At 37.8% G+C, this 23,037-nt stretch overlaps 1 protein-coding gene across 9 annotated transcripts in view; it reads right to left on the bottom strand.

Annotated features, from left to right (window-relative positions):
* Creb1 (cAMP responsive element binding protein 1) overlaps positions 1–23,037 on the bottom strand; it is a 71,020-nt gene that overhangs the window by 25,139 nt on the left and 22,844 nt on the right. For 5 of the 9 annotated variants that reach the window (XR_007979570.1, XR_007979569.1, XM_052193674.1 and 2 more), the window contains 6 exons: positions 21,684–21,830; positions 20,936–20,977; positions 14,470–14,570; positions 10,834–10,976; positions 6,862–7,044; positions 4,795–4,945 (listed from right to left, as the gene is read on the bottom strand). Coding sequence is in view for 7 of the 9 variants with exons in the window: in XM_052193674.1 (XP_052049634.1) it covers positions 4,795–4,945; positions 6,862–7,044; positions 10,834–10,976; positions 14,470–14,570; positions 20,936–20,977; positions 21,684–21,830 (767 nt within the window). In the remaining 2 variants the exon portion in view is untranslated. Of the gene's footprint in view, positions 1–4,794; positions 4,946–5,871; positions 5,928–6,861; positions 7,045–10,833; positions 10,977–14,469; positions 14,571–20,935; positions 20,978–21,683; positions 21,831–23,037 lie in introns of all 9 variants that reach the window. The other 4 variants (XM_052193676.1, XM_052193675.1, XM_052193678.1 and 1 more) reach the window with 4 other exon arrangements.

Raw genomic sequence — 23,037 nt, forward strand, 5'->3', positions numbered from 1 at the left:
CAAAACAAAACAAAACAAAAAAAAACAACAACAAAAAAAATCAAATACATAGTTTGCAATTTTTCATATTTTTTAACCATATCCACTTTCTGTAAATCTGCCAATCCATATCTTCAGCTCTAATCTGACAGTGTAAAAAGCCCCAGTTTAATGTTTAGTTTTCCTTTATTCTTCACTGAAGTAAGGTTTTAAATGTAATAATATAAAATCTATTTAGCGGTTATTACCTCCATCTTTGAAAACCCTATTTAAAGCCCCTCTACACTGTAGGCTATCAAACAGTAAGGGAAGTAAACTGTATAACTCTTACAATCATCCCCTCTCCATGGAAAGAATCCCCACCCACAGCCCACTGACTTTGGCTTGTCTTTCCCAGAGTTGTAGCCAGTGGACACAAATGGACATGGTTGTCATCAGAGCCAAAGCATAAAGACCAACAGCAGCCTGGGGAGATGTCTCAGAACATAAAGCACCCACCCAACAAGCCTCACTGTGCCATCCCACACCACAGCACTCCTAATGCAGAGCAGTGGCAGAAATGAGAGACTGTGCCTCAAAACAAGGGAGAAGCAGAGTGCCAGCTCCTGAAAAAATGTCTGATCTCTACACTAGGTCCTGTTCCTTCCCCATTTGCCACGGAAAGAAAGGCTAAATCTTGAAAGTGCTGTTCCCTCAGTGGGGATCCAGGAAGCAGCTGACGAGAGGATGAGATATGAAGGCGAGTTGACAATGCACAACTTATGATGAGAGGACAGGTCATGCTGTTCCAAGACGCGGACATTTTATGACTGTTGCTGTAGTAACAAAATGTTTGCCAATTATCTTCTCTTTGAAATAATTGACAACTTGTACACCACAGAATTTGGGGGGGGGCCTCAACTTTTTCCTCCCCAGTTCAGAGTGAGATGGGCTGTGTTTAGTGCATACGAGGGTCATTTATTCTGGTCAATGATACTCTAATTTGTTTCCTGAAGAACTTACAGTAACAATGGCACCAATATGGTGATTCTGGAGATACAGCTTAAAGCAACTACTATAGAATTAATTTCTTTTGAATTTATTTCCTCTTAAAATTGGAGTTTGTTCCTCTTGACTCTGAGCAAAATGGATATCCCAGGAAAGCATCTACAGTTATTTCCTGGTGCTATGTATCCCAGCACAGTGTGGTTTACTCTGATTAGAGGTACAGCAGGATGAAACAAGCTCATGGGATTTGTCACCAGACACAAGTTCAAATTGTCTTACAGATTTCTTAAAATACAGGACATCTGACTGCATATTCAGCTTTTCTCTGCTATTTGCTTTCTTTCTCTTCTGTAAAGTGGAATAAGATCTTATCTGGCTATAAGAGATAGACTACGTGTGAAGGTTAGTGCCTAATACACACTGTAACCTAGAAGAAACCAGAGAAACTTAGGGTACTGAGCATTCAGAAGCTGGCTAACCACAGAGGTAACAATAATTGAGAAGAGTATTGCTAGACTTGCCAGGTGTATGGGCAAGCCTGAACTTTTCTAGGCACATGGAAGTGATATGGTCAGAAGCCAGATTCTAGGAAAGCTTAAAAAGTGCCCTAAGAAGAGGAAAGAGAACTACTTCAGGGGGTAGGAAACTTCCCTTTGATGATAGTCTAACTAAATCTAAGCAAAAAACATCTTATTACGGTTCCAGCTTTTAAATCAGGCAGCTTTGTAGACCTCAGGTAAGCATCTATCTTTAGAACTGCTTTCCTAATTTGGTGTGTGCCGGACGTAGTAACAGTAGTAGATTATTGTTTTATTGGAATGCTCCTGAAAACGCTCGGCTGCTAATAAAACCAATGTTCTGAGAATTTTCACAATTATGAGGATCCTGACCTCATTTATGGATTAATCCATGGACAGGTTCATAACTGCATAGGAAGATATGGGAAACTTGGGAGGTAGAACTTAGCTGAGAGAAATGTGTCATTGAGTTATGCCCTTGAAGGCAAGGCCGTGATTTCTACTCACTTACAACAACTTGCACTTACTCATTCATATCAGTGTGGTGTAAGCATGTGTAATGTTTACATGTGCATGTCTGTACAGGAACAGCTGCCTCTGGAAAGCAGGTCCATGAGCTGTTTTCTATCACTTCCTACATTATCACCCTTTTACATTGACTTATTTTTGTGAGTCCAAGGGAGGTAACTGGGGGAATATATATATATATTCATGCCACAGCACACAGAAGGAGAACAGAGGACAATTTTAGAGTGACTTTCTTTCCATTGTGTGAGATCCAGACATGTTTTTCTTCTGTGCCTCTGGTCTGCTAAAGTGTGAGCCCCTCTGTTCCACAGAGAGGGCAGGCTCCTGGCCATGATGTCCTGCCTCACCATGAGACCAAAATCAGTGGTCCCAAGTAACCACGGACTGCTGAAGCCGAGAGTCTTTGGATAATGCTAGTAGGTCTGACTGGCCCAGCTTGTAATCTCAGCTACTCAGGAAGCTGAGATACAAAGACTGGAAAAAGTAGCCTGGCTACTTTTTTTTTTTTTTACTGAAGCTAAGCTTGGCTTCAGGATCCCAGAGATGGGCTAGGAATAGGTATGTGTCACTGGATTTCAGGGTGAATTCAGTCAACCTGGATAACAGTAAGACTGTCTGGAAGTTTTAAACATTGTAAAAGGGCTGGTGGAGTATAAATCAATGGTAGGGCTTGCCTCGCAGAAACACGGCCCTCAGAACAGTGCCCAGAACTGCATGGAAGGGAAGGAAGAAGGAACCTCGTGCTGCTTCCCCCACACATGGTCCCACAGCCCCTCTGTCTTTCTCTGTAAGATGAGCCTTTATTCTACAGAGTCTTATTACGCAGACATAATCTCAAGTCTTTAAAAAAACATTTCTGATTACTGTGTGTCTTTAGAATTGTTTTCTTTAGTAAGTGCTGCTGTCTTAAATTTTATAAGTACGTCTTTCCTTGAGACTTCTTAAACACCATTGTTTCTTATTTTAGAAAAAGTCAACTATTTCTTAACAAATAGTTTAAAACTGAACAGATGAATGTGTAATTTAATTTGTATTTCCAAACAACATTTAAATAAGAGTTAGGCAGTACATTTCTATTATAACTTAACTACTTATAGTTGTTTGGTGCCCATAAAGGTCACAAAGTTTCTTTTCAAGTTTCCCCTAATATCTCAGAACAGGTTTCTCCTTTTTCATAGCTAGATATAATTTACTAAGACTATGACAGTTAAGACTCTTTCAGGAACAATGATGCTGACCTACCAAACATAAAATTGTTTGAAGAGAAGGAGAAGTACAGATACCATGTGCTATCTTACCTGACCCTGAGAGCCAAACTTTGGGTGCAAAGAGGGACCTTATTTTACTCAAAGGCAGAAACCCAAGTTTAGGAAATTAATGTGTTCTTCCAAAATCATAGCTAAAGGGTGAATGCAGGACTTGAAGTTAGGTCTTTTAACTTCAATTTCTGTTTCATTTACTTTATCATAGTATTTATACTCTTGGGGTAAAAAGAAGAAATTTGTCAATTTCAAACTGTTTATTTTATACACCTTGATTCTCTTTTAGTTTTCACCTCCCTCCCCCATCATAGCCCCTGGATGTTTTTTCCCATGTTTGTGTGTGTGAAGGTGGTCTTCCTTAATCTTGCTTTCAGCTTACTCTTGAGACATGGTTTCTTTCAACCCAGAGCTTACAGCCCAGCTTACCCTGGGAACCCCATCTCTGCCATCAGACTGGAATCACAGGGCCATAGCCAGCATTTTATATGGGTTCTGGGGATCTGAACTCCAGTGTTCTTGCTTGTGTGGTGAACATTTTAACCAAGGAGTGGCCTTGTTTTGCTTTGATCATTTCCACATTAATAACTTCCATTTGTTTTTAGATGGCAAAACCACCTAAAAATATCTGAAAGCAAGTACGTTTCTAAGAAAGGCTTTTCTATGTTCTATGCCTCCCTTATGTAACACTTTAATTTCTGAAGACTAACATTAACTGTGCATTAAGGTTTTGTCAGGAATACCTTACTTTTTAGAATTACTCTATTTTAAAAGTGTCTGGATGTTAAATCATTATTCTGAGTAAAGAAAGCACATACCCCTTAAGGCCAGGCATGGCAGCACAGGCTTGTAATCCTAGCACTCACAGAGGCAGGAGGATCAAGAGTTCTAGGTCACTCTGTCCACACTGCGAGACTCTGACCCACAAACAAAGAACAAGCAGGTAGCTGACAACCACCTGCCACTCTAGTTCCAAGAGATCTAATGCTTTCTTCTGCCCTTTGTGGTATGAATGTGGTACATGTACAGACATATAGGCATTCACACCTATGCATAAAACATGCACAAATAAATCTTTAAGAGTATAAAAATGCAAAAGAAAGTATTCATTAAAACACAAATGGCTACCGTATTGTTACAAATAAACTAGAGTCTAATGTCAGTATATATGACATTTTGATGAATAATTTATGAAAAAAATTTTAATTAACCTACCCTATTGGCTAGAATAAAGTACAAATTCATTAAAGCTATGTATTTCTCTTATGGAAAATCTATGAAAAAAATTACTTCTTTGATTGAAGACTGACCTAAAGTCAGTTTTATAGTCCTATTAAAGTCAGTCTTATTAGCCATCTTATAAGTGCAACTTAATAAACAAAGAAGGTTTAGCAAGATCTACTAATTCTACCCGAAAAAGAAAATCAATGCACAGAACCTACTGTTTGCAGATGTAAAGGCACGAATAGAAGAGTTTAGAGACATACTTGACCAACAGCCTTAAGTGTCTGGAGTATCTATACCTGTTCTTCATTAGCCGAACCTCTCTCTTTCGTGCTGCTTCTTCAGCAGGCTGTGTAGGAAGTGCTGGGGAGGATGCCATAACAACTCCAGGGGCAATGGTGCTAGTGGGCGCTGTGCGGATCTGGTATGTCTGTACATCTCCAGAGGCAGCTGCAAAGAAGAGCGAACAAGGTATAAGACACAGAAACACTACAATTTAATTCTACTGTGTCTCAATCAATATAAACATACTTAGATTACAAGGGAAACAGAGAACATGATTCTAGAAAAAGAAGATCCCAATTTACTGTACTACTAGTACATGTACAGGTCAGGATGCCTTAGTGTCTCTGCTAGGTCTTCTATTTATGTTGGAATGGAATGGAGAGCTATTCTGTGGTTGACATGCTTGTCAACCTTAAGTCTAAAAGGGGCCCAGCATAGATGGTCCTCCTAGATACAAGCCTCAATGTCTTCCCTTGATTTGAAAAAATTCACATTAAAAAAAAAAACACTCAAGTAGACTCTTGCCACGACATAAAAACGACCATGATTTTTCACAAAATAGCAAAATAGAAGAGAAAATAAGCATACAAAAACTATTATAAATTTCTAATTGAAACAAAATGCAAGGCATGAAAAACTGGACATTTTTGCCAATCATGGTATATGTAAAGGTCTTAAAATACAAGTGATTATAAGTAAAAAGGTAAAAGCTGGATTTTTTTTTTTTCGTTTCAGGTTTCTAAGATAGGGTCTCACTATGTAGCCTTGGCTATTCTAAAACTCACTCTGTAGACCAGGCTGGACTGACTTAGAGACCCACCTGCCTCTACCTCTGCCTCTACCTCTGCCCCATAAGTGCTAGGATTAAAGGTGTGTGCCACCTGACTCAGCTTTGGATACAATCTCCATATATGAAAAAAAAATCACTATTTGTCCACTATTTGCTTCTGGAAACAGTGTCATGCTGTGCTTTAATAGGTAGCCTAGCTCTACGTGAAAGATGTTGAAGGTCTTTATAAAATCATCTGTATCAGTTAAAAATATCAATTACATCGTTTGAGGGACAAAGATTTATATACTAAACATGTTACCATATCAAACTGACGTTGAGAATTCACTGACATCTGCTTTACAATTTTTTGAGAACCTGCATGTAAAGTGAAAAGGTGTTTTACTCCCACTAATAAGCAAAATAGTTTTTCAAATATCATTGGTCTAAGAACAAGATATATAGTATAAATATATTAGGAATTGTTAAACAACAGATGTTCTACTTAGTGTTTTGGTATGATCCAAAAATAATTATCCATGGTCAAGGGATATAATTCATTAACACAGACAACATTAGTTATTATTAACAAAAATATTTTTAGAAGCAAATATTTTCTTAGTCTATAAATTTTTAATCTGGTATAAACTATGAATTGTTCGATGAATTAAGGGAGAATAGTTAACACTCTCCAGACTCCTGAAATTTTTTGGGGAAAAAAAAAGTCAAAATCCTCTAGTCCATGGAAGACTTAAGGACACCTTGTTCTCCAATGAGAAAAGGTCTGCATAATGACTCATGTTCTTTTGGAATGTTTTTAATCCAAAGTCAAAATTGACGACTTTAGAAAAACTCTATATTCCTTTTAAGTAAAAATTAAAAAAGTAAGGCAAAACAAATCAAACAAAGAGCAGAATCCACTAGAACCCTTTAATAGTGATGCAGCACACGATGAGTGGGAAGAAAGAGGCCCAAGGGAGCTGGCGTTGCTTGAGGCCGTTCAGCCTGGGTACAGCTTCCTCCGTTCTCTGACACCCTGGCTCTCCCAACCCTGACTATGGAAGGCATTGAAGATAGGTAGCACCTTTTTTTAAGCTAAAAGATAGTTGTTTTTATGCCATGACATTTTTGTCCAAGTGGAAAGTTTCATGAGAAATATTCATGTATTAAATACATATCTAAATTGTTAACATCTAAATCTATACTAAAGAAAACTATTCTAGTAGTGCTTTGCAATATACTTACTTTTCATGAGTACATACATTAATTTTTAAAAGAATGCACCATATGTATGAATTCTTAATTCTATTACCTTGAACAACAACTTGGTTGCTGGGCACTAGAATCTGCTGTCCATCAGTGGTCTGTGCATACTGTAGAATGGTGGTACCCGGCTGAGTGGCAGCTGCATTGGTCATGGTTAATGTCTGCAGGCCCTGTACCCCATCCGTACCATTGTTAGCCAGCTGTATTGCTCCTCCCTGGGTAATGGCAACTAAAACCCAATGAATTTTATTGTTACAAGTTTAATTTATACCACATATGACTTTTAAAACACACTAAACTCATGCAATTAGCAAAGCATAATCTAGCAGAAATTATTCTAGAAAGTAACATCACCAAGAAAGACTTGGTATATTCAAGTAACTGTTTACTGAGGAAACCATATCCAATTTCTGTGAGAGAAGTGTACTCAATGAACTATACTACAATAAATAATGCATGGTAACAATATAAAAGGTGAAAATGCAAACTCTTTTTGAACTTATTTAACTCCAAGGAGGGCCTGCTTTACAAGGATATTTCCTTTACAGCACTGTGAACTTCCTCATATGTTTTTTACTATCTGCTGCTTTAACTGTAAATACACTTTTGTAGGTAGAAAATTAATATAAGAAGCACCCAATAAATATTTGTTAAAAATATAACTAATAAAGCCACCTCTCTGTGAATTATATTTTCTAACTCTCAGAGCAATTTACAAACCCTGTCAGTGGTGCACTTAGACGCCATGTGAAAGCATGACACTTCTCACAGGGCTAAGGCAATAAATAAATAAATAAATAAATAAATAAATAAATAAAATCACTTGAGCAAGGAGTTTAAGACTAGCATGGGAAAAATAGTAAGACAGCATTTCAAAATAAATAAATGAAACCAGTAATATTTAAAGAAAGAACAAGAAGAATCAGTAATACATCAATGTCCAACGCCCTGGGTTCAGTCTCTAGCACTGACCACCCATCATACCCACCAAAAATCTCATCAATGAAAGATGTGAATACCCCTGGAGCTCAGTTATTATGAGTGTCTCATGAAGTTTAAAATTAGACCCAAGACCCTCATTTAGATGCACCTCATCTAGTCCTAAGACCCATGTCTGGTCTTTACAGAGTCTTCTATTGATTGATAAGTAAGCACACTAGCTACTATCTGGCAAATGAAAATTAATCAATACCCACCCAAGTTACCCTTATACAACAGTACACAGAAAAAGTTACTTGAAAGTTAAGTTCTTATCTTTTTTGGAATACATAATCTTTAGATACCAGAACTGAAAAATATGATTGACTCCTTAGATAAATATAAGGGTCAGGTTTTCCAAAAAAGACAAAAAAATTATAATTTTATCTGCTCAATTTCATAAAAGTGTGTATGTGTGTGTATATGCATGGGCAAGTGCTGAGAATCAAAACTTCGCTTCGCTTCGCTCATGGTAGGAATGCACCCTACTGATTAAGGTTTGTTCCCTGCTTTCCGTGAGGAGTTATAATTGCATTAAAAGGAAAGTAAAAAAAAGTGTGGTATCAATGTATCTAACTATGTTACTGTTTAACAGAAGTGAATTAGTTTAGGACTATTAGTGAGCTCTGGGTAATTATACCATCCTGAGTGGTGTGTGCACGGAAAATTGATAATTCACTGTTCAATCAAGAGCTATGAGTCCATTATTATTTAGTCACTTTATCAAGGTGATAAATTTGTGGAAATTAACATACTAGCATATATAATCCTCCTATGTCAGCTAATTGCAGATATTACTATCTTAGACGTTAAAAAAAGTCTAAGAATTGTTCTACAATTAATTTTGTAAGATCACTTGGAAAGGTCTGGAGAAATGGCTGCTCTTTCAGAGAACCTGGGTTCTATTTCCAGCACTGACAGGGAGGCTCACAGCCATGTGCAGTGAGTTCTAGGGGACTGGAGAGCCTCTTTTGTCTTTTGCAGGCACTGCACACATGTGGTGCACACAGAAAACATCCATACACATAAAATGAAGTACACGAGAAGGATGGGGGAAAGAGGACCTTAAAGAATCAGAGGGCTAACAAAACCTCTTCATCTCTCATAGAGGTAATTTGCAAATTCAAATGTATTTAATTAACACTCTACTTTTTTCTTGATTACACAGCAATAGGCTCAAAGTGAACTGAAGGAAAAAAAAACCTACACAAGGAAAGATGTAGGCTACTCTGTTAAGATCATTTGATTTTGTTATTTTTTCCTAGAAATGTAAAAACATCTGCTCTTATGTAACAGATATATAGTTGTTTTAAATACTACACAAGCTCACTTTCTCTCTTTGTCTCTCTCCTCATACACACATACAATTCTTTAAAAATAAGAAATAAGTATTATCTAAGATTTAAATATATTTTTAACTATGCAATATTTACTTGTACATTTGATTACTTTAAAAGTATACGATAATTTTGACAAAACCAAATTCATTAAAATAAGAAACTCATTATCTTTAGGTATAACTAAATTACTACCAAGAAATATGAACAAGGAAATATAATTATGTTAAATTTTAACTTAAATAATCTAAATACAATTAAACTGTATTAGCTGAGAATCTGTACAGGACTGCTTTTAGAAAAAATAGACTAAAAAAGGAGGGATATACACAATCCTTCCTGGTGGGAAAGGATAAGAAAAAGATTTTCAGCTTATAGATATTATAAATACAACTCTTAAAGTTTGGCAACCATGTTAACTTTACAAGTTACAAAATATAGGGCTATAAGAGATGACTTAGAGGTTATGAGCATTGACTACTCTTCCAAAAGACTCAAATTAAATTCCTAGCACCCACATGGTGGCTAACAACCACCTATAATTTCAGTTTCAGGGGATCCAATGCCCCCCTCTTCTAGATTTTATAGGCTCCACATACATGTGGTGTTGATACACATGCAGACAAAGCAACCACACACATAAAAGTTTTTTTAAAAATTAAAAATAAGTTACAAAATAAGTAGTATGCCATACATGTGAGCATCCACTATGCTGTTTCTTAGTGGAAAAGAAAAATCAAGAACATAATGCTAAATCAGTTTTATACAAATGCATGTATAAAAAGGATAGTACATAATGAATAAAGGTTTAAAAACAATCTCAAAGTACTAGCACATTTAAACTAAAGTATCTAAGGGAACGGTAGGCAATCCAATACTTCTCCCAATCAGCTCCTATATGTCTTTCTAAAAATTATCTCAAACTAAACACACGCGTACACACACACACACACACACACACACACACACACACACACACACACGACATGGAGGTGGGGTGGGAAAGATGCACCCTTTTACAGTCACCAATAATTTAAGGGGAAAAAAAAATCCATCTAAGCTTATTTAGCTCAGTAATCATATAAAGACAGTTTATCAAAAATACCATCCCCAGGGCTCACACAGATGATGCAGTGCCTAGGAATGCTTAATCCTCCTGTAGGGGACTTTGGCTTGGTTCCTGGCACCTATGTTAGCTGGCTCACAAGTGTGTGTCACTCCAGTTCCCAAGGATCTGATCCAAAGGCTTCCAAGACCTGCTACACACATGTGATGCATATAAACTCTGGCAAACATACAAGGCAGGCACACACACTCATAAATTAAAATAGCAAATCTTAAAAAATACCCTTCCTTATAAACAATACTAAAAGTTTCAGTGTTGGAAAAGCTAAAAATTTTGCTTTAAGAATCTACTTTAAATAAAGCTGGAATACAAATTATAGGCTGGCAAGCCAACATCAATGCTAAAATTAAAAATAGTAATTTGTGTGTGAATCATGTAAGAGACATGGGAGAAGGCAAGATAGGGTAAAGACAAAAGAAAGTGACATATCCATAAATGCCTTTGAACAATTCTCTAATAATGTCTGACAGTAGGGCAAACAATATTGGCAGCAAAAGCCTTGGCATTTATCACTTTCTTAAAGAGAATCTAACAGTCTTCCTTCTCATTTTTCATAATAGAAAAACGTATTACTCACTATACTGCCCACTGCTAGTTTGGTAAATTGGGGTTGGCACTGTTACAGTGGTGATGGCAGGGGCTGAAGTCTCCTCTTCTGACTTTTCTTCTTCAATCCTTGGCACCCCTGGTGCATCAGAAGATAAGTCATTCAAAATTTTCCTAGAAAAATAAGGAACTATTTTAATTTAAACAAAAAAATTCAGTAAGTACAAATAAAGTTAGAAAATTGCTAATGTATAGGAGAAAAATACAAACACATGAATAAACTCCAAACAAAGTAGGAACTTCAAATGCAAGAATTGTGTGATTGTATTGGGAGTGGGGAGGGGGTTAAAAAATAAAACCACATATGTAATTTAATTTTTTTATTTTATGTGTTTAGGTGTTTTATCTGCACACGCCTGGTGCCAGCAGAGGCCAGAAGAGGCCACTATATACCCTATGACTAGAGTTACAGATGGTTGTGAGATGCTATGTATGTCCTTGGGGATTGAATCTGGATCCTTTGTGTGTGTGTGTGTGTGTGTGTGTGTGTGTGTGTATGCATGTTTTTACTTTTTTTTTTTTTTTTTTTTGCAAGACAGGGTTTCTCTGTGTGGCCCTGGTTATTCTGAAACTCATCCTGTCATCCTGTATAGCTCAGGCGAGCCCCAAACTCAAGAGATCTGCTTGCCTCTGCTCGCTAAGTCCTGAGATTAAAGGCATGCACCACCACCACCTGGCTTATTTTGGTTTTTAAGACAGTATCTTATGACTCTCAGGTTGGGAAGATCACACTCCTGCCTTAGCCTCCCCAGTACTGGGATTACAGTTACAGATCTTGCATGCTTGGCTCTAAACATACATACATGTATATATACATACATACATACATACACACACACACATATATATGTATGTATGTGTTTATGTGTGTATGTGTGTGTGTGTGTGTGTATATATATATATATATATATATATATATATATATATATATATATATATAAATTGTAACATGAAGAAATATTCCTTATTTAGGATTATGGTTGAAGCTTAAATATTATCAATTTAAGTTTAGTCTCAATCTAATCTAGCCCCCCTTTGTATGAGAATCCAAACACACAGCTAAGACATTACTCACATTCTAGTTCTGTTTGCTTTAGATCATACTGGCTAATGAGAATAAATAACTGTTTTTCAAATAAATTCTTCATCAATAAATCTAGAACCGGATATTTGAAAAACTGGTTTATTTTGTAAGTGGTTTTAAAGATTTTACAGATGTCACTACAGTTTCACCTTATTTTTTCAGCCCACTTCCTTTGCCTTCTGTGATTTTTCAAGGTACTCAGGCTCCTAGCACCAGAGCACTTTATTAAGCCTTATGGTTCTATCATTTGCAAATCTGATATACATGGCTTCTGGTTTCTCAGAACAACTACTGGTGAAAATATCAAGTCACATGAGACTGAATGGAGCACCTTTCTGCTGTATACAAATTAACTGCTTTATTATGATAGGTTGTTCCAACAAAAATCCATTTTGTATAATCAATTTCATTTTTCTAACCTTGCAAGCATACTATAAGCATCTGTTAAATAGCTTGCTATAATCTAATATAAAGGCTACATTTCAGGAACTCATAAACTCATACAAATAGTATCTCAATGTGAAAGTTTGACTATAAAGTAAGGTAACATTATCCTTTATAACCCTTTCTCTACATATTTTCTCTCGAGAGCTTTTATTTGATTAGTAAAGCATGGTTGATTTAAATAACACTTTCTGGGATTTTGGCCAGAAAAATATTAAGGCAAACATAAAGCTGGTATTTTTGTGGGTTTTATTTGTTTTTTTAATTTGTTTTTTTAAATGTGAATGTGGTAGGAGGTACATGTGTGGCGGTCATAGAACAACTCTGTGGAGCTGGTTCTTTCCCCCCCACCCCTCCCCGTGTGCGGATGAAACTCGGGCCACCAAGCACGAGCAAGCAAGCTTATCTGCTAGAGCCGTCTGGCTGACTGGCAGCTATGATTTGCATCGGATTTAGGAGAAGTCATGTGACTTGCTTAATACTTTGTTGGATTTGCTTCAGGATCAAAGGTATTATATATTAACATAAGACATACTTCAATGTCTCAAAATCTAACATATGCTATATTCAAAACAAAAGAGAAGAGCTGGAGATATGGCTTCAACTCCCAGCAACATTAGCAGCTCACACTGTAACTCCAGTACTGGAGGACCCAACATCATTTCTAGCCTCATGCACATGGTGCACAGAAATACAAACACTCATATACACAAAATAAAAACAAATAGAAAAGATTATATATATATAAATGCCTATAATATATATCATACAACATAAAATTTCTTAAATCCTCAAAATTAATTCACTAATAATATTTAGGATTTATAATTGGGTGAGGATAAAAACGAGCTCAGAAGTAACTATACGTAAGTACACAGAGGAAGGTAGGGCAATCAATCTTTTTAAAAAAGGAGCAAGGCTAGAGAGAAGGTTCAATGGTTAAGAGCACTGACTGTTCTACTGTAAGACCGTTTTATTTTTGTTTTTGTTTTTGTTTTTTGTGACAGGGTTTCTCTGTGTATCCCTGGCTGTCCTGGAACTCACTATGTAGACCAGGCTGGCCTCGAACTCAGAAATCTGCCTGCCTCTGCCTCCTAAGTGCTGGTATTAAAGGCGTGCGCCACCACTGCCCTGTAAGACCGGTTTTGATTCCCAACATCCAGAGTGATTCACAACCATGGGTAACTCAGTTCTAGGAGATCCAACATCTTCTTCTGACCTCTGTTGATACCATGCACACAACTGGTGTACAGACATATGCAGACAAAACACCCATATACATAAAACAAGACAAATCTAAAGAATAAGAATTTATATAAATAGACATAAGTTAGACATAAGACTAATGCAGAAGGCAACTGTAAAATTCTGAAGTTTACTGAATTCTTAAGTAAGCATGAGATTAGTAGTTATGTTGTTTCTTGATATACTTAACATGGAACCAATCAATATATGTACTAAATGTTTCTGACCATCCTTTGAGGCAAGGCATAAAGTAAGTAGGTAGCATCACAGCTGAACTCAAACTAGAGGATTCTAGTGAAAAATTACCCTGAGAACTATTAAATCCAGCTGTCTGTTAGTCACCTGTAATGTGTAGCTCAGCAGATCAACAGTGTACCAAGAGCGATGCTGATGCTAACACCCCAAGCTTTTTAAAGGAAGAGCAGCAGTCAGCACAGCTACAAAAAAAGAATGAGGGAAATGTCCTACAACTGCTAGAGCAGTGCTTCTCAACCTTCCGAACGCTATAACCCTTTAATACAGCTCCTCATAGTGTGGGGAACCCCCCAACCAGAAAATTATTTTTGTTGCTACTTCATTAACTGTAACTTTTCACTATTATGAATCATAATGTAAGTACCTATTTTTCCAATGGTTTTCAGGGATTGCAAACCACAGGTCTGAGAACCTCTAGTTTAGAGTAAGTAGTCTGATTTTGTACTGTAAATGTCAGCTTATTGAGAAGTAACTCGACTCTGCAAAGCGCTTGCTGGAACAGCTCTCTCAGTGTCCTGACACCTCTGCTGAGTCCTAAGCCTCCTGCATGCCCCGCCTCTAACTCCTCAAGTCACATACCTGTAGGAAGGTCTCCGTGAAAGGATCTCCCTTCGCTTCTGGGAGTCAGTTACACTATCCACAGACTCCTGTGAATCTTCACTCTCTGCAATAGTTGAAATCTGAAAACAAAGAATAACTTTATCTTGATTATCAAATTTAGTTCCCATAACATATTTAAGTCTAATACAAAGTATATATATAGATAGATATAGATATAGATCTTATATGTACTTCAGTTTTTAATGGAGACAACCATACCACTAAAATTCATCTACAGACTAAAATGATGCCATGGAGACAAAAACGTTTGTCCAGAAAATGTTTTTAATTTCTCCCAAGCAATCAATCCTGAATATATCACCACGGCAATGATTTCTCGCAGCTGTTACAACTGCCAAGCAAAATAAGGATTCTGACATGAGTTAGCCCTAAGTCTATAATAATATGATTTCCTGTATTTGTTGTGCAAACACAGATTTATAGTTGTATAAGTAAGTCAGTGATTCTTTATCAAATAGTAGACTGCTGGCTAGTTTTATGTCAACTTGACACAAGCTAGAGTTATCAGAGAGGAGGGAGCCTCAATTGAGAAACTACTGTAAGATCTGGCTGCAGACAAGCCTGTAGGGCATTTTCTTCTTAGTGATTGATGGGGAAGGTCCAGGCCATTGTGGGTGGTGCCATCATTTCATACAGTAAGCATCTGGTACCAGATGAGTCCTGGTCCTAGGTTCACTCAAGGCAGAAGAGCTAAGGCACAGCAGGACAGGCAGCTCTGTGGGGCCACAAAGCTGAGGAGCATAGCTCCTGCTCATAGTCAGCACGTTCACTTTAGACTCTACAAGCATTAAAACCCTGGTGGTCCCAGTGTCAGTGCTGTCACAGCAACAAGCTTTATAGCACTTTAGATCATTCTGGATTCAAAGTCTGTGAAATTTATACTGCCAAGTTTTTCTAGTCTATACTACAGGGGCCTCATGCACTTTCCTCCATGTGACATGATGCTGTCACACTACTCAGTAGTGTCTTAAACAAGAGGGCCTGTGTGTGTTAGCATCACCTCAAAATAGTCAACAACAGCAACATGTAAAACCATATTCAGATAAATTTGAGAAATTCCAAAGGAATTCCGCATGCAGTCTAAGCTCAAGGACTCTCAGGTAGACACACATGTCTCTTGACAGTGCCGCATGCTTCATGTGCTCACTGCAGAGAGAAATAAGGAACGCTCTAGCCGCTATACCCAGCCCACTCTAGTGTCTCTATATAAATGTTCTAATGGATAAAGAGAAGATCAGAAACTGGAGAAAGAACAAAAACCAAAAAACTTAGAACGAGTCAAAAGCCAATAAATATGTTCATAGAGGGCACCACTATGGCAAATGTACTTATTTTGGCTAATCTTAGTTCCCCCTTAGCTTTCTACCTCTGCTTGACTCTCACACATGATATACCCCATCCTTACAACCATCTTAATAGTTTTCCCTCAGGGAAAGAAGAGGCAGATAGCCTTTCCTGGTCAGCTAGGCTGGCCTCAAACCTAACCCTGTTTCTAAATGCTGGAGCTATAGGTATGTACTGCCACGCCTGACTCTTAATAACTATCAAGATCTTAAGGACACACACTGATGCCTCAACCACGTTGAAACTCAATAAAACCAGCTCTACTCACTAGTTTCTTACATACTGGACTTGGGGATGTAGCTCGGTTGGTAGTGTTTATTTAACATGAACAAAACCCTGGTTTGGTTCTCAGGACCATATGGAAGTAAGTATGGTGTCTTATGCCTACAATAGCAGCACCTGGGAGGTGGAGACAGGAGGATCAGTAGTTCAAGGTTATACATACCATATATTAAGTCCATAGTTAACCTGGGCTATGTGATTCAACAACAACAAAAAATAAAAATATATAAATAAAGTACAGATCAGTTTTGAAATAAAATTCTGCTTTTTTAGTTGTAACTTTGTTTCTTACACCAACTCAGTGGATTTTGTTGCCTTTCTCTAATCTAAAAGATTTTGTCATTTCAATCAGAAAGTATTAACTAAACTGACAAAAACCTACATCGCATGGCTATAAAGCATACCAACACTGAGAAGCCTGTGTACCATCTTACACTTGGGCTTAAGTGGTTATGATGCAGCAGTTCTAAAAAAAATGTAGCACTCTGGTGTGTGGGGGTATTAACATGGAAAAAGCTACGCATGTGGGGGCCAGGAATACATGGGAAAACTCTGTGACTCAGTTTTTCTGTGAATCAAGCTGCTCTTAAAAAATGATCTCTTAAAAAAATCATATAGGATACATGCTTTTTATACTAATAAAAATATCAAGATTCAATTTTATAACTATTCATAAATGTAAGAAATGAAAAGTAATTGCTGGGCGGTGGTAGCGCACGCCTGTAATCCCAGCACTCTTGAGAGGCAGAGGCAGGTGGATTTCTGAGTTCGAGACTAGCCTGGTCTACAGAGTGAGTTCCAGGACAGCCAGGGCTACACAGAGAAACCCTGTCTCGAAAAAACCAAATCCAAAAAACAAGAACAAAAACAAAAACAAAAAAAGGAAAAGTAATTATTTAAAATTAAAAACCTAATAATATAAGTTTCATAATTATCACATTCTAGTAATAGAAATTCTCCCTCCTGTCCTCACACCTCCTGCCATGTCTCTTAACATCTGTTTCCCCAAATTCCTTAAAACAGGTTTTTACCTTTGGCTGTTTGTAATAGTCTGGATATTTCCAAAACCCAAGCCATTACTTATTTTTATAATTTGAAACTTTAAGAGAACCAAACGGTGACTAGAAATTAAGAAATGATAAAATATTATTAAAACTATACAATCCTTTGCAAACTTAAGTGTTTTGCTTGGCTGGGATTAAGACTCCTGGTTTAGATAACTTTTCACTCAATGGATCAAAAAAGCCTAGAACTTAAAACTTGATCTGCTATCTCCCTTACAAATAAGAAAACTGGGGGGTTGGAGAAATGGCTCAAATAAGAGCATAAGCTGATCTTCTGGCTTCAATTCTTAGCACGTACATGGAAGTTCACAACCATTTCTAATCCAGTCCTCAAGATACCTCCGTTCTGGCATCAACAGGTACCAGGTATGCACATCTTGTACAGGCATACAGGCAAACAAATAAGAAAATGGGCATATGCGTTTATTTGTAAATTTTAAAGAACAATGTCATTAAATATTCTTCATTAAAAGATCACTAACAACCAGGCATTGGTGACACACATCTTTAATCCCATCACTCAGGAGGTAGAGGCAGGTGCTATCTCTACGGGTTAGAGGCCAGCTCCGTCTACAGAACTAGTTCTTGGGACAGCTAAGGCTACACAAAGAAAGCCCATCTGGAAAACCCAAAAGATCATTAGCATCTTTCAACAGTGATTCAAGTCAAGTATGGAGGTGCATGCCTTTAATCCCAGCACTGAGGCATAGCCTTTGAGGGCTGCGTATACAGTAATACTTACCCTGTCCGCCTAGGTCTACATTTTTTGGAAATGTAGCTGGATATCTACCAATTTAAGAGAACTCTAAATGTAGAGACACAAAACTAAGTGCCTTTTAGCTGTGCTTAGGAAATAATTATTTTCATTTACATGTATCAATGAGGTAAGTACCAAGATATATACAATGTATTTTAATCACTGGATCTAAGCTGGTATTGCACTCTAGCAAGAAGATAGGTTTTTTTGTCCTTTTGTGCAATAAGATCTTACTATATAAATCTCCAGTGGCCTGAAACTTGCCTTGTATACCAGGCGGGCCTTTAACTCAGAGATCCCTGCCCCCTCTCTCTCCCTCCCTCCCTCCCTCCAACCCTCCCTCTCTTTTTCGGCTATTCCTACCCATGCCAGTGTTAAAGATGTGGTCTCATGCCTGGCTAGTTTCATGTTTTACACTGTTTATCATGAAAAAAGTTAAGAAAGCATTTTCAAAATTCTCTCCACAATTTCTTCTGAAAACTAATAATCCTTTCATTTGTGGCTAAAGCCCCTTCCGCCCAGTGATAGTACAAAGGGATTTTCTATTACGTCAAATATCCCTCAAAGCCCTTGCTTGCCATCACCAAAATCAGAAATTTTGGAATACTTGGACTAGCAAAACAAAACCCAAATATCCCTCCCAACACCACCCCCCAAACACACTTCTCATTCTTAATTCAGACACAGCAATGCTGTATGATAGCCAGAGAACAAAACCACTAACTATGTTTTAGAAGGCTTTAACCACCGTCTCCTCCATATCAATCCACACTGAATGGGGCTCCGTCGGTCGCCTCCCCCTTCTCACTCACTTTCCTTAGGGAATCAGCAGGAACATGCTACTCTTTCAGATTCCAAGCGTCCTCATTTCCATATCTCTGCCTTGGCTTCGCTGCCTCTCCTGCTGTCTGGCTTCTGCTCATTGTGCTCCCGACAGCACACTTCCCTCTGCATCTTGCCCTACCCTTTCCCCTGTTTTATTAACTGCAGCACTTATCCTCACCTGACATATTTTATTTTTTCATAGTATGTCTCTCTTCACTCAAATGTGATCTTCATGAGAACAGAGATGTACTGTTTGTTCACTGCTGCCTTTCATAGCACCTAGAACAATGACTGGCACATAGCATGTGATCAATAAACATTGTTGAAGAAATGGATTGTAATAATTTACACTCATAAAATCTATGAATCCTTTTGGTACATTTAGACAGCATTATATTGAAATGTGGCCCAAACTGGTAAGTGCCACTACTAAGCCTGTATACACTGTGAAACTGCTGTCATTTTTGCAAGAATTCTCACATCATCCGTGAGATGTGATTTATACACGTAAGAATAAAGGTAGTAAAGAGGAGCTGTACTTAAAATATTAATACAGCGCAGTCTCCAATTACTAGGTTGACATATATCAACAGATGTCCTCTATTCTTGTTCTCCCATTAGGAGAGACATGCCTTGTATTTTTGGAAACTTTATACATAACACTAACATTCTACCATCTAGAAGTTTGAGGGATATTTCCACCCTGTTTGATAACTTATTGCAAACCTTCCTAGTTATTAACACTAACCACTGCTAGCTGGCTCAAATAACCATCAAAGTTGAACACATTCTGGTTTAGAGTATTTAATGAAAAAGAAACACACATTTACATCTCCATATAGTCCAGGTTTCAAAGAGTCCAAATTTTCTTTTTCAAACATGTATTTTTAAAGTTGTAAGCATAGCTCACTGTGATAAAAATGTATTCTTAAAAAGACAAACACAGATTTCTATCAAAGTTAAGGATATTTAATACTTGAGTTTAAATTATTTTACCCCAGATAAGATTAAAATTAAGAATAAAGGCAACAATTAAATATCATGTTTTATTAATTATAAACTGAAATATGTATTGTGTAGCCTAACTTTACTTTTTAATAACAAAAACTTTCTGTAAGTGAAAAAGAGAAAGTAAGGGCCATTGTGCTCAACATCACATGACCTATTACTATCCAAACCAGGTCTGATCTCTAAAACTCCTGACTAGCAGGCCAAGTTCTAGAGAAGAATTCAGGTACGGAATTAATGTTGAGATCATATGGAGGATGGCCAGGTGGCATTCCTTGAAATACAAACTAAGTCACAGGACTACTTCTTATCATTGTGGATTCTTAAAAACAGACCTTGATTTGGCTAATACTGTCAAGGCTTGTTAATAATGTCCATTCCCAGTATCTTAGGGGAATTAGTGACTTCAGGATTTCACATGACAACAGTTCTCTACCCTATCAGTGCTAAAGCAAATCAGATGCACAAAGAAAAGAAAAAAGTAGAGGAGGCAACATCAACTCAATAGCTTGGCGAAATGCTGACGAAGTGTCATGTGAGGTTGGTAACAACAATATAATGGTTCCTGGACAAAGGAGAAAGCACCTTTCCCCTTTGCAAAAATATTAATCAGCTCTGGCTACCATACAAGGGAAACATAGCAGCTCTCATCTAGAAGAAAACAGCCAAGGATGAGCGAGAGAAATCAAACATACACCATATAGTAAATGCTGAAGAAAAATAGAAGCTCGTGGAATCTAGAAAATTTTCTGTACAGTAGGAAGGGTGAGGGGAAAGAAGAGAAAGGAAGAAGTTTGACAGAAACGAGTTGGATTTGCTTAGTTCTTGGGGTCACCAGGTCCCAATGGAAAGGCATACTCGGGCTAGCCACACAGCACTTCAGCAGTTAGGCGTCATGTCTAATTGTGCCGTCCTCAGGGGCCTCCGCTTCCTTTTCTCAAGGTGATGGCTCATGCAGTTCTGGGCTACCAGCTGGAGGAGAGCTGTGAGAGACTGAGCAGTAACTAGGCAGTGAGCAGTACAACAGAGGTGTAGCGTTTGATTCAAACCCTGAAATTCCATGTTCACAGAGAAGGACAAAGACATAAATAAATGTCTTTCTTTCTAAAAATAATTTTCTTCAAATCTAGGACCTAGGACTCACCTGAGTTCCGGAGAAAAGTCTTTTTAAGTCCTTACAGGAAGACTGTGAAGTAGAAAATATGAAACGGGAGGCTGGGGTTATGGCCTACTTGCATGAATGTTCAGTCTTTGTTTTTTCCTTCAATTAGCTGATTTGCAAAGAACTATCCTGTTACTGCTCTTGGGTCCCTAGACCTAAGTAGCTACCTTCAGACATCTAGAACGCCTTTATTCCCTTTACCCCAAAGAAGCAAGCTCTTCAAAGAATCAGATATATGTGGTACAATCAATGATCCTTATGATGTACCTTCTGAATATAGTATTATTTCAGAGTTATAAACTCTACCTAAAAGCTCAATAGGCAATATGATGTCTGATGTGATCTCTATCAGAGATAGAGATCCTATCTCAGGTAAGGCTATTAATTAATTTTTATCAACCCTTTCCCCATACAAATTTAGGTTCATTTTAAATTAATTTTCCTTAACTGAAGTACATCAGTCTTAAAGTCTTTTCCCAACATTTCCATTTATCACATGTATTTACTATCTCTCTAAATAAATGCTTTTTCTTTTGAAGCTTAAAAAAAAGCAATTTTCTTTAGATCTGACTTGGCATAATAACAGAACTATGCAGATACAACATACTCCTTTACTGTCAAGTAAAATAAATCTAAACTAGATGTGTCCTTATTTTCACAACTAATGAAAGGAGACAGAAATGGCTATAAACAAGTTACTAAAGTACATTCAGAATGCTTATCCACATACCTGAACTGTTTGGACTTGTGGAGACTGAATCACTGACGGCTGGGCCGCCTGGATAACTCCATGGACCTGGACTGTTTGCCCATTGGGCAGCTGCACTAGGGTTACAGTGGGAGCAGATGATGTTGCATGAGCTGCTGGCATGGATACCTAAAGAAACACAGAAAGCAATGACCACCACAGAAACCTCTGTGGGACTACTCAGGTTTAATATAAAGTGACTTTTAATAAACAAAATTATGACCTTCCTGCTTGAGACATATTTTAACAATGTATAAGATTAATACTCTTAAAAGAAAAAGTTCACACCTTACACATCTCTCCAGCCCCATATAGAGAGGTATTTATAAGTAGACCATCGAAGCCTTTTAGAACCTCTGTTACTTTATCTTTGCTTCTGACATTAGCACCAGTGTATGTCTTTCCTCCATTTTATATACACACACATTCACATATACATATGTATGCCTCACCTCTCTATATGGGGCTGGAGAGATGGCTCAGAAGTTAAGAGCACTGACTGCTCTTCCAGAGGTCTTGAGTTCAATTCCTAGCAACCACATGGTGGCTCACAACCATCTGTAATGGGATCCGATGCCCTCTTCTGGTGTGTCCAAAGACATCAACAGTGTACACAAAATAAATTAAACAAACAAACAAATAAAACCCACCAAAACACACATCTCTCTATCTGTCAGATTAAAAAAGCTTTCAAGCCAGACCTAGTGTCTCATGCCTTTGAGCCCAAGACTTGGGAGGCAGAGATAGCCAGATCTTTGTGAGTTTCAGACAAGCCAAAGGTGTAGTGAGGACCTGCCTCAAAACAAACAAAAATCTTGCATTTTAGTCAGTAAAAGTGGCACATGTTCGTAATTCCGATACTAAAGATACTGGGGCAGGACTGCTGTAAAGGCCAAGCAACGCCAACCTCAGCCACTCAAGGACATGTCTCAAAAACAAAACTTCATTCATTCTGAGACTATAGGAAGAATTGCTGAAGGGTTTTTGGAATAGCATGTTTGCATTTTAGAAGAATCACTTTCGTGGTTGAATGACTGATTTTCACTTCAGAGAGAGGAAAGTGGAGGTGGTGGACCGTGGGAAAGCTTACACAGTTAGAGTAGGATGCTGACGGCCAGGAAGAGGGGAGTGGGTGGGTAGTAGGGACAGGTCCAAGAGAAGCAACCTGTATGAACATCCAGAGGCAGACCGAGGGCTTTCTGAATGGCTGTCTGAAGAGAGGAATTAAAGATGAGACAGAATGAAAGAGGGGCAGGGTTTGGGAGAGCTGGGGTTGTGGCTAAAGGTGTAGTGCTGAATGTCAGTTTACAGACATACCCAGCAAGATCTCTTGAAG

Source organism: Apodemus sylvaticus, chromosome 9, assembly GCF_947179515.1.
Source record: "Apodemus sylvaticus chromosome 9, mApoSyl1.1, whole genome shotgun sequence".
Taxonomy (NCBI): Eukaryota; Metazoa; Chordata; class Mammalia; order Rodentia; family Muridae; genus Apodemus; species Apodemus sylvaticus.